This window comes from Rhincodon typus, chromosome 27, assembly GCF_021869965.1.
Source record: "Rhincodon typus isolate 14 chromosome 27, sRhiTyp1.1, whole genome shotgun sequence".
NCBI classification, from domain to species: Eukaryota; Metazoa; Chordata; class Chondrichthyes; order Orectolobiformes; family Rhincodontidae; genus Rhincodon; species Rhincodon typus.
The window spans coordinates 41,718,896-41,734,527 of record NC_063358.1 but is presented as its reverse complement, the minus strand read 5'-3'; the positions used below and the strand labels follow the sequence as shown (position 1 = coordinate 41,734,527).

Below are 15,632 nucleotides of genomic sequence, written 5' to 3'. Positions count from 1 at the left end.
GATGTACATCTGTGCAGTAGACAACTATGTGGGTAGCACATTTAGGAAGTGGTCACACCATAGGTTAGGAGCATACAGACACTGCCAGGTTGCATAAGAGGACCAGACAGTCAATGCTAGAGTCCTCAGAGTCTATCTTGCATACAAACCATATTTCTATTTTGGCTACTACTGAAGGTGATGGGGAATGCAGCCAGACCCAGAGCCAAATCTGTGGTATAGTTGGTGCCTGTATGGTGTGAACAGGGAGCAGATTAGGAAATAGGGTGAAAGAGCAATAGTGGTAGGAGATTCCCCATCAGGGAATCAGACAGACATTTCTACAGCAGTGAACATGACTCCAGTTTGGTGTGTTACCTCCTTGGTGCCAGGGTCAAGAAATTCATAGAGCAGCTGTACAACATCCTTCTGAAGGAGGAAAATAAGCCAGAAGTCATGGTCCACACCGGTACCAATGACATGGCTACAAAGAGGGATGAGGTCCTGAAGTCAGATTTCGGGGTGTTAGAAAAGAAATTAAAAGGACTGATATTCTCACATGGAAATTTGCTAGTGTTGTCGGGGAGGGTTTAAACTCGACTGACCGAAGATATGAAGCTGAGAATAGCTCAAATTGGAAATTTATCAGCGTGCCTGTGTCACACACATCAGCAAAGATCACGGTGAGGTGATTTGTTTTGCAGTTTTAGGATGCCTGGTGGATTAAAATTGCTCTCTGATGCTACTCAATTTGATGTAGTTCTAGACAAATCTGCAATGACATAAAGAACTCTGGAGAACAGGAGAGTGTCACAGGCTCCCTCAGATGTGTCCTGTCTAACAACACAGGAGTTTCAAATCAAAATGAGCTCACCTCTTCATTGTTCTCCCCTTCTTGTCCAGTTTTACCAACCTATAAGGAGAAAATAAGCTTCAAGATGTGAACTGGTGTTAGGGTTCTTAGCCATTGATTCATTTCCTAAATCTTGTGGCTTTATCATTTGATCACGGTGGAGACCCAACTGATACTTGAACACCCAATCTCAGTGTTGAATCTGGAACAAAACCATCAAATGCTACTGTGCCTAGTGCTTCACAGACCACACTCAAACTGTGTCTGGAGGGGTCAAGCACCTTCAATCAGCTTGTGCCAGTCTTTGCACTGTATGTATGCCACCCTCAGACAGTGTGAAAACCACATGTCAATTTGTCCTGATTTACTTCAGTCTCCTAGTTGTCAGGCAGAGATCACGCTCACTCTTGAGAAAAGACCATTGGTTCAAGAACTACCAAGTCCAGCCTTGCCACTTTTGTGCAATGCCAAGGAAAGCTACTGTCCTTTTGTTGAAGAGTTGAACTAAAAGTTGGCCATCAGTTGAATAAAAACCAGAGAAAAGGCTGTTTGACTGACAGTCATGAATCATCAAATGGAGTAATACAGAATCTTTTTAATTGATGTGGGACTCAGGGACTCTGTGATGGTAGGTATTGGGTGACAAATGGGTGGGGGGGTCATGTGCTGAAGTGTCCAAGAATACAGTGAGCCAGTAACTAATAATGCAGTCAAACTCTAGAGACTCCAATCTGCTCAAATTCTGCACCCTACTGGCCAGGTAAAATACAGAAAAAAACAACAGTAATACTTGGAAATTAACGTACTGGCTGTACAGAACTTCCAGTTTGAAGATTACAAGGCAAGTTGAATCAGTATGTCACATTTGCCAATTTTACCGTTCTTTTCCTTCTGCCCCCAAGGCACATTTTGGGTGTAATCTGAAGCAGGAGGTTCAAAGGTCAGTTACAACACCATGACTATCCAAACACAGTGAGTTTCTGACCTGACACTACTTCCAGTACTTTCTGTTTTGCTTTGAGATTGGCAACTCGTTGTTTCTCTCTATACCGGGGATTATTGTAGCCGGGGATTTCAGCTGGGATGGTGAGGTTCCAGAATGCATTAAGATTAATAAGGAAAAGGCATTAGATGTTTCACCAGACATAAAGATGCATAAATCCCCAGGGCCTGATGAGATGCATCCCTGACTACTTTAGGAAGCAAGCAAGGAGATTGGTGGGGCCTTGGCAGAGATATTTAACACTTCACTGACCAAGGGTGAAGTGCCAAGTGTCTGGAGGAGAGCAGGGATAGGGCAGGTAATTACAGAGCACTTAGTCTAATGTCAGTGGTAGGGAATTTATGGGAACAAATTCTGAGGAATAGGATTCATCAACACGGCAGGGATTGATCAAGGATAGTCAGCACAGATTTGTTAGACACAGATCCTATCTGATTAATTTAAAGTAAGTTTTTTGAAAAGGTGACTAAAAAGGTGACAAAATGATCAGAGGTGTAGATAGAGTAAACAGCCAGAGACTTTTTCCTAGGGTGGAGGTAGCTATTACGAGAGGGCATAGTTTTAAAGTGAGTGGAGGTAGATATAGGGGAGACGTCAGAGGTAGGTTCTTTACTCGGAGAGTGGTCAGGGCGTGGAATGCATTGCCGGAGAGGGTAGTGGAGTCGGCCACATTAGGGGCACTTAAGCGGCTATTAGATAGGCATATGGATGATAGTATAAGGCAGGGGTGGAGGTTAGATAGACCTTAGGATTAGGGTAAAAGTTTGGCACAACGTCGTGGGCCGAAGGGCCTGTACTGTGCTGTACTGTTCTATGTTCTATGTTCTAAATATATTGATCAGTACAGTTGATGTGATTTACATGGACTTCAGTGAGGCCTTTGACAAGGTCCCACATGGAAAGCTGATCCGAAAGGTAAGAGCCCATGGGATCCAAGGCAATGTTGGCAAACTGGTTCCAAAATTGGTTTAAAAATAGAAGGGAGAGGATGATGGTGGAGGATTGTTTATGTGTTTAGAAACATGTGACCAGCCATGTATCACAGTGATTGGTGTTGAGACCCTTGCTGTTTGTTATGTACCTTAACAACTCAGATGTGAACGTAGAAGGTGTAATTAGTAAGTTTGCAGATGACACTAAATTGGGGTCCAACTCATCTGCACCAACCAGACATCCCAATCTGGCCTAGTCCCATTTGCCATCATTTGGCCTGTATCCTTCTAAACCCTTCCTATACCCATCAAGCTACCATTTAAATATTGTAATTGTACCAGCATCCACCACTTCCTCTGGCAGCTCATTCTATACATGCACCATCCTCTGCATGAAAAAGTTACCCCTTAGGTCCCTTTTAAATCTTTCCCCTCTCTCTTTAAACCTATGCCCTCTAGTTTTGAACTCCCTCACCTTAGGAAAAAGACCTTTGTTACTCACCCTATTCATGCCCCTCATGATTTTATAAACTTCTATAAGGTCACCCCTCAGTCTCTGATGCTGCAGGGAAAATAGCCCCAGCCTATTCAGCCTCTCCCTATAACTCAAACCCTCCAGTCCTGGCAAACCCTCTCAAGTTTAACAACATCCTTTCTATAGAAGGGCAACCAGAACTGTATGTAGTATTCTAAATGTGGCCTTATCAATGTTCCATACAGTTGCAACATGACATCCTAACTCATAAACTCAATGTTCTGACCAATGAAGGCAAGCATGCTAAATGACTTCTTCACCAACCTGTCTACCTGCAACTTCACTTTCAAGAAACTATGCATTTGCACCCTCAGGTCTCTTTATTCAGGGCCCTACCATTAAGTGCCATTAAGCCCTGCCATGGTTTGCCTTACCAAAATGCAACACCTCGCACTTATCTAAATTAAACCACATCTGCCACTCCTCGGAGGTCTGAGAAAATGTATTTTTTACCCAAAGTGTGGTAGAAATATGGAACATGCTGCCTGAAAGGGTGGTAGAGGCAGTTGCTCCCATAACATCTAAGAAGCATCTGGGCTATAGTGAACTTTGGACCAAGTGCAGGTAAATGGGATTACTGTAGTTTTGTGTTGTTGATCAGCATAGACATGTGGGGTCGAAGGGCCTGTTGCTATGCTGTATGACACTAATTCACCAAATTTAGCAGCGTCATAGCAACAGCAAGGCATACTGGAAGATCAACCTTTAATCTCTCCAAAATCAAACAGATGGTTCAGCTTTTATATTTCTTTGGCATTGACAGTGAGACTACTTTCAATTAGATATTTGGAACAGAAACCCAACTCGCCTCTTGAACGTTTCATGGAATAACAGGATGCTTCCTCCATTCTTGATAAGTTAAAGATACGTTTAGCTGCTCACAAATGTGAAACAATCCAGATCAAAGTCCTCTCTGTCTCTTGCTCTAGCTAGCAGCCCTCATGCCAACAGTAGAACTGATAATCCATCTCCGCCTCTTCACTTCATTCCCCGATGTAAATTGTCAGCTGCACTCCCCATCTCTCATTACTATTCACCGCAGTCAAAGACCTATCCTTCCCTCGACTGTCCCATATGTATCTGTCTGCATAGCTGACAACAATGCCTCTCTTTGTCTCGCTCTCTCTCAGTTTAATCCTCTTTCTGGCTCTCATGGCCAGCTGTATGTGGAGAGAATTTTATTCTGTATTTAACCCCATGCTATACCTGTCCTGGGAGTGTTTCATGCAGACAACACAGAGGGAGCTTTAATTTCAGTTTAAAATAGTAGAAGCATTTTTTTCCGCTTAAAATAATCAAGGAAACTTTACTTTTGGTTCAAAGGAGTAGAGAGAGCTTTACTCTCATTTTAACAAAAAAGTAGAGAGAGCTTTAGTCTATATCTAACTCCATACCAAGCCTGTCCTGGGAATATTTGATTGGGGGAAAGCAGAGAGAGCTTTATTACAATTAGGAAAAATCTTTTATGTTTGAGATTGCAAGTCAAGACAGTGGGCGTTGTAATGTATTGAACAATGAGGTTCATCATTTGAGCCCAGCGTTCAGCTCTCCTGATGTCTGCAGCTCAGGTGTTTCCCAAACAAGTAAACTTTTTGGTCTTTTGTTATATCACTGTACTGGGTTCAGGGGAGGGTTCCGAGAATGATCCCCGGGGTGAAAGACTTGTCATTTGAGGAGCAGTTGAGGACCCTCGGTTTGCACTCGATGGGAGTTTAGATGGATGGAGGGGATTTTATTGAAACATCTAGAATAATGAGAGGCCTGGATAGAGCAGAGAAGAGTAAAGGATGACCCTTTAGAACTGAGATGAGGAGGAATTTCTTCAGCAAAGGTTGGTTAATATGTGGAACTCATTGCTACAGAAAGCTGTGGAGGCCAAGTCATTGAGTTAATTAAGACAGAGCTAGGTAGGTTCTTGATTGGTCTGGGGATCAAGAGTTAATGGGGAGAAGGCAAGAGAATGGGGTTTGACAAACATATCAGCCGTGGTCATATGCTTGAGCCAACTTGATGGGCCGAATGGCTGAATTCTGCTTTTATATATCCTGGTCTTAAGCCACTCACCATCCTGACTTGGAAATATATCAGCTTCAGTGCCACTGGGTCAAAATCCTGGAATTCCTCCCTTGCGGCATTGTCGGCAACCTACAGCACATGGGCTGCAGAGGTTCAAGGCAGCTCACCACCACCTTCCCAAGGGCACCTAGGGGCAGGCAATAATCCTTGCCTAGCCAACAAAGTGTACATCCCATGAATGTGTGTTATAAACAAGCCATGACTGATCTGAATTGGCCAACATGTTTCAGAGATAGTAGGAACTGCAGATGCTGGAGAACCTGAGACAACAAGGTGTAGAGCTGGATGAACACAGCAGGCCAAGCAGCACCAGAGGAGCAGGAAGGCCGACGTTTCATCCAGCTCTACACCTTGTTGTCTCTTGGCCAACATGTTGGATGGGTTGAATGACCTCTTCCTGTTCCTGTTAGAACTTGGCTGTTGCTCTTCTTTTTATGAACATACTTAAGTCAATTTTAGTTTGCTAACACTTAACATCACCTACCTCAGCACATAGTAGAGGTTAAATTGGAGGTCTCTATGAATTGCTCAGTTTTACAGTATGGTTTACTGTTATCTACTGAACAATTGGCAGATGGCTTGTTTTAACTGTTGAATTTGAGTTTGATTTTGCTAATGTACAGGCATGTCCAGAAAGATGGTCAAATAACAGGAACAGACAGAGGGAACTTCAATGTAATAACTCATTATGACACACAAGCCTAGCAGCTTGCCCTCAATGTTACACAAACATGTGCTTTTTTAATTTATTTATGGGATGTGAATGTTACTGGCTAGGCCAGTGTTTATTGCCCATCCTCAATTGCCCTGGAAAAAGTGGTGACGAGGTGTACCAGCTCATGTAAGACCATAAGACATAGTAACAGAAGTAGGCCATTCAACCTATCAGGGGTGTCAGCACAGGTCAACAGGGTGGTGAAGAAGGCATCCAGGATGCTAACCTTCAGTAGCCAGGGCGTAGAATATCCGAGCAAGGAAGTTACTACTTTCTAACACATTGACTCGGCCACAGATGGAATACTGTGTGCAGTTCTGGTCACCACACCATCTGAAGGACGATATTTCTCTGGAGAGTGTACAGAGGAAATTCTCCACATTGTTGCCAAAAATGAAAAGATTCAGTTATGAGGAGAGACTGGACAGGCTGGATTTGTTTTCCTTGGAGCACAGGAAGTTGAGGTGTATCTGATTGAGGAATACTGAAGGATGAGAGGCATAGACAGTGTAAATCATGAGAATCTTTTCCTCACGGTAGATGCGTCTAAGATCAAAGGGCACTAGTTTAAGGTGAGGAGTAACTGATGTAGAGGAGATCTGGGGAAAACCTTTTTCCACCCAGTGGGTGGTATAAATGCGAAATGCGCTGCCAGAAAGGATGGTGGACGCAGGTACCCTTGTAACATTTAAGAAGCATCTGGATGAGCACTTAAAATGCTAGGGCATAGTAGGCTATGGACCAAGTGCAGATAAATGGAATCAGTGTAGTTTAATGTTTTTTGGTTGACATAGACATGGTGGACCAAAGGGCCTGTTTCTAAGTTGTATGACTCTAAGTCTACTCTGCCATTCAATAAGAAGATAGCAGATCTGATAATCCTTAACTCCATTTTCCTGCATTTTTCCCAAAATCATCTATTCCGTTATTGAGTAAAAATCTATCCCTCTCTATCTTAAATATGCTTAAAAACTTAGCCTTGACAACCCTCTGCAGCTAAAAATCAATTCCAGATTCACTAGCCTCTGAAAGAAGAAATTCTTCCTGAATCAGTCTTAAAGGTGAACCCCTTGTCCTACATTCTCCCCCAAGCGAATACAATCCTTCTCCATCTATTTTGTCAAGGCCCCTCAAAATCTTGTATGTTTCAGTAAGGTCTTCTCTCATTTTCCTCAACTCAAATGAGTACAAGCTCAACCTACTCAATCTCCCTTCATGTCACATGCTGAAGCTATACAACTTTCCATTCGAGAGGAGTGGGCAGCACTAACCAAGGATAGAGAAAGCACATCCACAGCAAGGGAATACTAGGTTTCCTCACTTCAAACACATTTACAGGGAAACATTTCAAACTTTATTGGGGAAATTGGTGATGATGCAGTCATCACCCCCAGAGATAACGCTTGTATGGAGTTTGGTAATTTTCCATTATTGTTTAGTACATTTCTATTGGTGTTTTGATCCTTCTTTGCTACAGTGTCCTATTAGGGGCTGTTTAAGTAATTTATTAGATTACTTTAGAAAGTAACTAGGAACCACAACACCAGAGTTTAACACCTTGTAGAGCTGTGGGCTCACTTCTACCCGGCTGAGAGGGTACATGGAATCTTCGTGTCATCAGCCACCTGAAAGACAGCGCCTCTGACAATGTCGCACTCCCTCAGGACCACACTGGGGTGTTAACCCCATTTTTTTGTTTGGTTGTTTGTTTGATGCTTTGGAGAGGAGAGGCAATTGAAGCAACAAATTTCGGTTGTGGATGTGGGAGTACGGCCATTACAGAGGGCTGACTTGGGTTCCAGAACTTTTCATGTAAGATTCCATAGGATCAGTTATTTCCACTGAAATGTTTCAAAACACCATTCAGGTTCATCTCAAATTCCTAAACAAGACCAGTACTTGGAAAATTCTCTTCAGTGCCACTCAATTGTGTCGACAGTATCTTAGTTCCATTGCTAAAAGATCAAATTAAGGTGAACTTTGTTTGATGGAGAATGAAATGGGCTGTGAGCACAGTGAAGTTTTTCAAAGCTTGGCACTGGTAGTACAGCTGCCTCTGAGATGTAGGTCTAGTTGGGGATTAGAACACTGGTTACGATATTCCCAGGGCAGCTTCCAGGTGCTAAGGATGAATCATGGAGGAACTGGCCTTGCTCACCTTTGACTTTGTGTCCTCATCAACACAGAAGCACTTAGTGTGGACCTTCCCACTCATCTGAGGTAGAGGTACACTCAAATTCTTCGTTGTCTTCACTTCAGCATTCCTCCGGCTCTTCAGAACGAGTGACTCTGTTGCACACTGCGAGGAAGACAGTTAAGAGTCAGTGACACACAACTCTTACTGAAAGAAAATGTTTTTTTTTAAAGTGAAGTAATTGCACTTGGGGAGTGCTAACATGGCAATGAATTACATTATGAATGGTAGACTGTAGAAAGTAGTTAAGATTACAGCGACCTTGATGTGTGCATATCCACAGATTCCTGAAGGTAGCAGGAAAGTAGATAATGTGGTAAAGAAGGCACATGGGATACTCGCCTTTATTAACCGTGGGACTGAATAGAAGAGCAAGGAGTTTATGCTGGAACTGAATAAAACACTGATTAGACCATAATTGAAGTACTGTATGCAGTTCTTATCATTACATAATAAGAAGGATGTGATTGCACCGGAGGGAATGCAGAGGAGATTTATCAGATTGCTGCCTGGGCTGGAGGGTCTCCCCTACGAGGAGAGATTGGGTGTACTGGGGTTGTTTTACTTGGAATAGTGAAGGTTGATAGGGAGTATCTGATAGATGCATATAAGGTTATGAAGGGCATAAATAGGGTGACTAGGAAGACATTTTCTGTTAGTAGAGGGATCAATAATCAGGAATCATAGATTTAAGGTAAGAGGTAGAAGCTAGGAGCAGAGTTGAAAATTATTTTCACTCAGAGAGTGATGAGAGTCTGGAACTCACTACCTGAAAGAGAATTTCAGTCAGAAACTCTTACAGCAGTATGAGTTTAAGCGGTATTTAGATATTCATTCGTGTTGCCATAGGTCTAAATTGTCAGATCTATTTGGCTAGCACAGACAAAATGGGACGAATGGCCTCTTTCTGTGCTGTAGATGTCTTGAGTCTATGAATAAAATTTAGTTCAATTTCCACTCATCTAAGATGTTCATCTGCTCAGCCCCATGGTCCCACATGGTCATTTAGATTTTTAGATTTAGATTTTTTTGGACTGGAGGCCTGTGACCAGTGGTTTTCCACAGGAATTGGTTCTGGGTCCTCTTCTGTTTGTCATTTATATAAATGATTTGGATGAGAATATAGAAGGCAAGGTTAGTATGTTTGCGGATGACACCAAAATTGGTGGCGTAGAAAACCTTCTTCACTGTCTACTAAGATTACAAAGTGATCTTGATCAAATGGGTCAATGGGCTGAAAAATGGCAGGTGGAGTTCTATTTGGATAAATGCAAGGTATTGCATTTGGTACAACAAACAAGGGTGGGGCTTATACAATTAATGGTAGGGCCTTGGGTACTGTTGTAGAACAGAGGGGCCTAGGGATTCAGGTACATAATTCTTTGAAGTTTGCATCATATATAGACAGGGTGGTTAAAAAGGCATTTGGCACACTTGCCCTCATTGCTCAGTCCTTTGAGTGTAGGAGTTGGAAAGTTATGTTGAGGTTGTACAGGACATTGGTGAGGCCTCTTCTGGAAAACTGTGTCCAGTTCTGGTCGCCCAGTAATAGGAAGGATATTATCAAGCTGGAGAGGATTCAGAAGAGATTTACCAAGATGTTGCCGGGTATGGAAGGTTTGAGTTATAAAGAAAGGCTGGATTGGCTGGGACTTTTTTCACTGGAGCATAGGAGGTTGAGAGGCAATCTTATAGAAGTTTATAAAATAGTGAGAGGTATGGATAGAGTTGATGGTAGTTGTCTTTTCCCTAGGATGTGGGATTTTAAGACTATGGGGTGCATTTTTATGGTGAGAGGAGAGAGATTTGAAAAAGACAAGAGAGGCAAATTTTTTTACACAGAGGGTGGTTCACTTGTGGAATGAATGAGCTGAGGAAGTGGTGGATGTGGGTACAATTACAATGTTTAAAAGATGTTTAGATAAGTACATGAATAGGAAATGTTTGGAGGGATATGGGTCAGGAGCAGGCAAGTGGAACTAGTTTAGTTTGGGACTATGTTCACATGAACTGATCAGACAGAAGGGTCTGTTTCCGTGCTGTATGACTGTGACTCCACGAAGAGCATTCCACCCTAACCCAGCGCAAAGACGTGCAGGTTAGGCGGAATTGTCTTGCTAAATTGTCTGTAGTGTCTAGGGATGTGCAAACTAGATGGAGTATCCATGGTAAATGTGGAGTTACCAGGATAGTGTGGGGTGTTGGTCTGGGTGGGATGCTGTTTGGAAGGGAAGTACAGAATCAATGGGTCGAATAGCCTCTTTCTGAACCAAGCCAGTCACCATCTTGACTTGGAAATATATTGCTGTTCCTTCAATGCTGCTGGGTCAAAATTTTGGATTTCCCTCCCTAAGGGTATTGTGGGTCGACCTATAGCACATGGACTCCAGTGGCTCAAGAAGGCAGCTCACCACTACCTTCTCGGGGGCAGTTAGGGATGAGAATAAATTCTGGCCCAGCCAGTAATGCCCACATCCTGTGAGTGAATAAATTAAAAAAAAGTGTTAACTGCCGGCCATTCCACAGGATGAATGCAGGTAATAAGTCAATTAACAGAACAACAATGACTGTTGAGTTGAATTCCAGTGACTGGGCAGAAAGGTGGATTTTGAAAAAAGGCTTTGTATCATTAAAGGCACAGAGACAGTTCAGAACAAACCATCCATAAGGTAGACTGAAATGAGATTTCGAGAGGGACAACCCCCCCAGAGAGAAAAGTCAGGACCAAACCTCCAGAAGATGACCCGAAGCTGAGACTTCAAGAGGAGTACAGCTGCACCAGGCCTGATCAACCTGAGGACAGACTCAGACGCACATGGGGACACACACACACACACACACACTTATATAACTACAGTACTTTGTTAGTATGTTGCTTTTCATGCAGTAAAGATGTGGCTGTTTGGACGGTAATTTGTTTCTCATGGTATTTATATAATATCATGTGGGACATGCTTCTGCACAGGCAGGTCCACACTGTCACTTACTTTGACTCCTGGGATCTCACAACAGGTCAGCTTCTCTGCCACGAGAGGATCACAGAACAGGATCATCTGTTGTAGGTCAACCTGTGCAGTCAAACAGGACAACGGCATTAGGAGAGACAAGTTCAGATTGTTCCAGAGATAGTAGGAACTGCTGATGCTGGAGAATCTGCGATAACAAGGTGTAGAGCTGGATGAACACAGCAGGCCAAGCAGCATCAGAGGAGCAGAAAGGCTGACGTTTCGGGCCTAGACCCTTCAGTTGGGTTTATTCAGTCAGTGTAGCCAAAGGCCCTTGAAAACGGAGACAGTGAGTGAAGGCTGGAGCTGTAGGATGTGGTTTCGTTCCCTTCTCCCCACTAATACCCCCCCACGTCACCCCCCAACTTCTGCTTCCTCACTTGTACAGTTGTCCTTGCCTGAAGCTAGTGACCGATGTTTGTGTAAGGCAGGAGGTTGGGGTTAGTGATGATGGGCTGTTCAAACAGGCATCAGAAGTCCCATGTCATACATGCCCATGTGCTTATTATACTTATTATGGAGGTTGACAGCCACTTCTACCATGAAAGGAATTGCCAAAAAGCATGACCCTGGCCTCATCCAATGTCTGTCCACATTCCCTTGCTTACAAGAATCAACAGGCACCAAGCAAAAATCAGCTTGAGACTTCGTACATGTCATGGGAGTCAATGTGTGGGCTCAGTGTTCCTGCTTCAACGAACTGAGGCCAGTTCTAGATCCTGTTCGTATCTCTGTAGAAGCCACTCTGGCTGAGGGTGACACTTGCTCAGAGCAAGAACCTGCACATGGAGTCATATAATATGGGGAGGCTGCTGTGCTGCAGCTATCTCTATGATTCCGTCTAGGAAAGTCTCCCAATCTTACAACCTCCAGTAGTTCTGTCAGAGGCATTTGCAGATTGACAACCAACGAGTTTGGCCTATAATGATACAGTTTGCACAGCCATTAAGTCCTGAGGTATGATGTGAACACAGAATTCTGACCCAGAGTTTGGGATGTTATTCACTTCTCCACCATCCCTCCCCATTCCTACACCGGGATGTAGTTTGTTCTCCTGAACCATTGGAAGATTTGCAAAAATTACTCCTGAAAATTATCCACTTGAATTCCTCTGCAAAATCATGCAGCATTCATCTGACAAGCAAGAAAGGGTGAATTCCAGCAAATGGCAAACGTATTAAACTCTCAATAGCATGAGGCTGGTGCAAATATTGTGACAAGAAAGATTTCTCAGATTTAATTTGTTCTTCTGCCTCGTATCATGACTGTGACTGGTGCAGGATGTACACAGCTTCTGAGGAGTGTCCCTCACTCAGCATGTCCCTTTGATCTCTAAGGGTATAACCTGGACAGTTAGGGCTCTTGTGGCACAGTGGTAGTGCTCCTACCTCTAAGCCAGAAGGTACAGGTTCAAATTCCACTTGCCCTAGAGGTGTTTAATAGCATCTCTGAAAAGGTTAAAATTAAACAAGTAACTGCGGATGCTGGAGATCCGAAACAAAAGCAGAAATGGTCTGGCAGAGTCCTTAGGAAGAAAGCAGACTTAACATTTTGAACCCAGTGACTCCTCGCTTCTGTGAGTTCTGTTTAGTTAGGAAATTAAAAGGTGAGCGATGAATCATGAATTGAACGGTGAAACAGGCATGAGGGGTTGAATGGCCTCCCATTGTTCCTACATTTGTAATGGCCCTGAATGCCCATCCTTCCCATTGGGACACTTTCACCGAGTGGTGAGGAGTGGAGAACTGATGCTGGTGTCCCCTGGCCCAGCAGTGAGTCAGAATTCTCTAACAAGAGATAACTGAGTGACTTGCATCGTCTAACTCAATCCTCATCATTATCACCGAGACACTGGGTTTAGGTTGGAGTCCCAATGACTGCTGCTGGTCCCTCCAATCCCTTCGCCCTACCCCAGAGATCAGTGTTGCCACAGGAACCATAGAAACTGTGGGTTAGACACTAACTTCAGCTGGCTTGTTGTCCTCAGCGATCCTGCTCATGACAGTCTGACCCTCAGTGTTGATGTCAGCTCTCTGTTCCACCGATTTGATCTCGATCAGACGACAGTCAATATAGAGGGAGGCCACGTTTGCCTGCACACTGACCACCAGTTTGTGCCACCGAAGATCAAACAGAGCAGCCACTCCTTCACTGCTGAACACCCAGCGCACATAGTCCTGGAAGTGACCTTTCGCCTTGTACTCCACCGCTTTGTCCCTTCCGTCGATTCGAATGGAAAACTGAATATGACAAAGAAAACCAATCAGAGAAGAAGGGCTAAACGTCACACACAGTAAAGAGCAAATATAATATTATCTTGATTTTTAATCACCGGGTAAAATCAGTCTGGGGTTCTCTGATCTCCATTTTAACTGCCGCTGGTAGAAAACGAGAAAAATGGCATTCATAGGGATGGAAATAGCTGGAGATGGGAGAACTATTGCAGAATTCCAGCAATTACTGGTGGCACCAGAATGACTTAGTTGACAGATCTCGCCTCCATACCCCACAAATCCTGGGTGCTGAGATCAGAATCACACCCTGCTCATATTTAGGACCAAGAAACAAATTACATTCATAATATATCTTCAGCCAATGTAGTAGTTTTGGCATGTAGCGACTGTGGGAAATGTGACAGCCAAATGTGCACACGGTAAACTCCCATAAGTTGCAATGCCATAGTAACCAACTGTTTTGCAGAAGGATGAATATTGGCCAAGATACCCAAGAGAATTTGCTACTATTTTAGGTTTGCTGTAGTCAGAATTGGCACAGTCCATCAGGAGACCGTTTATCCTATAGTGAGAGGAGGAAAGAAGCCCATCTAAGGAAACTGTCAAATTACTGTTTGGAATCATCTGGGGCCTCAGCATCATCAGGGCCACAGGAGACCCATAACCTCCCCAGTCACCACCCTACCACCTCCCACAATTTGCCATGCCAACAGTCGTCATAGTACCAAGTTCAGGTTTTGTTCCAGTGACAAGGAGCAGGTACACGTTTGACACCTCTGCCACCTCCCCCCCCACCCCCCCCCCACCCCCCCACCCCACCGGCTCCCCCACCCCAAGTTGTTCATAAATGAGACCGAAGCCCCAAAATAGCAGGAGGCCTTTTCAACTTCAGAACGGGAAACTGACTGGAAGTCAAAATAAGTGGCCAACCTATTTAGTGAAGTTAATAGCAGATAAAGCCAGATTCGCTGAATTCCAGCTGGGCACTGATGGTTTATCTTGTGACCTGGTCACTATGTAAATGTAGCACTGACAGAGCTGAACTATGCTATCTTTATATTACCTGAGTCAGGCCCTGCTGATCAGTGATTTTGATCATGTACCAATTCTCCTTCACTTTCTTCTTTTTCAGCAGCATCGTTGCAAGAAAGGTGAAATCCTGTGGCAGGCCCTGAGGGAACACCTGTCTGAAATATTGGAAAAATATGGTCTCACCAAAAGCTTGCTTTTTCAATACATATATATCAGGAAATGATTTTAAATCCATTGGCTGGAAATCTGATTTCAACATTTTTTTACAACAAATGGTGACTTGTGTTTGTAGCCAAAGATGCCTACACAATTTGCATCATTATATGTTCCATATTCCAACCCAGTGAGTAGGGTCATCAAGTATTGCAAAAACCCTTCGAAGGCAATGACCCCTCAAGAATATGTGAATCTTTCTCCTACCAATAAAGCATGAAGACAAAACTGCCTGGAAATGGGTTGGGAATAGTTAGGAAGTTGTTTATGGCTTGCATGGACACAATGAAGGGCCTTTTTTGGTTCTGTAGAGCTCTATGTCTCTACAGGTGGCAACGAAAGGGACTCTAGATGAGGGGGAATTGCTAGCCAGGAAATAATCAAGTTACAGTGGGAATGTATTAAGCCACAACCATGCTTGAATCTTTGGATGAGGTTATGTGACAAGCCAACCCTTTGTGTTTCATCATTTACTTTCTCCATCGTATGTGACAGGTAGCCAAGGTGTGGAAGGAAGAAGACCCAACTGGGATCCCTCCTTCCTCTCTCCTTCTGAATTACACTTAGTGAACCATCTCAAGTCTGCTGAGCGTTACATTAACAATGAATTTAAGATTATCAGTTGGGCTCGCAATGTGGCTAAATTCCTTTTATTACAATCTACCATCAGTTCATTCAGAGTCTTGACTTCTGCAAACATGAAGAATGTGTCCAGGAACTGCAACTTTTTCAATAAAACAAAGGCTTGGGAGACTATGATAAAAGAGATAACAAGGTGTAGAGCTGGATGAACACAGCAGGCCAAGCAGCATCGTAGGTGCAGGAAGGCTGACGTTTCAGGCCTAGACCCTTCATCAGAAA

General features: G+C 43.6%; 1 protein-coding gene across 1 annotated transcript in view; it reads right to left on the bottom strand.

The window, feature by feature from the left end:
• LOC109913044 (collagen alpha-1(XVI) chain-like) overlaps positions 1–15,632 on the bottom strand; it is a 137,453-nt gene that overhangs the window by 102,630 nt on the left and 19,191 nt on the right. Inside the window, exons 2-6 of the mRNA XM_048612964.1 lie at positions 14,590–14,713; positions 13,257–13,532; positions 11,275–11,355; positions 8,252–8,392; positions 854–892 (exon numbers count right to left, since the gene is read on the bottom strand). Of these exons, the coding sequence (XP_048468921.1) occupies positions 854–892; positions 8,252–8,392; positions 11,275–11,355; positions 13,257–13,532; positions 14,590–14,713 (661 nt within the window). The remainder of the gene's footprint in view (positions 1–853; positions 893–8,251; positions 8,393–11,274; positions 11,356–13,256; positions 13,533–14,589; positions 14,714–15,632) is intronic.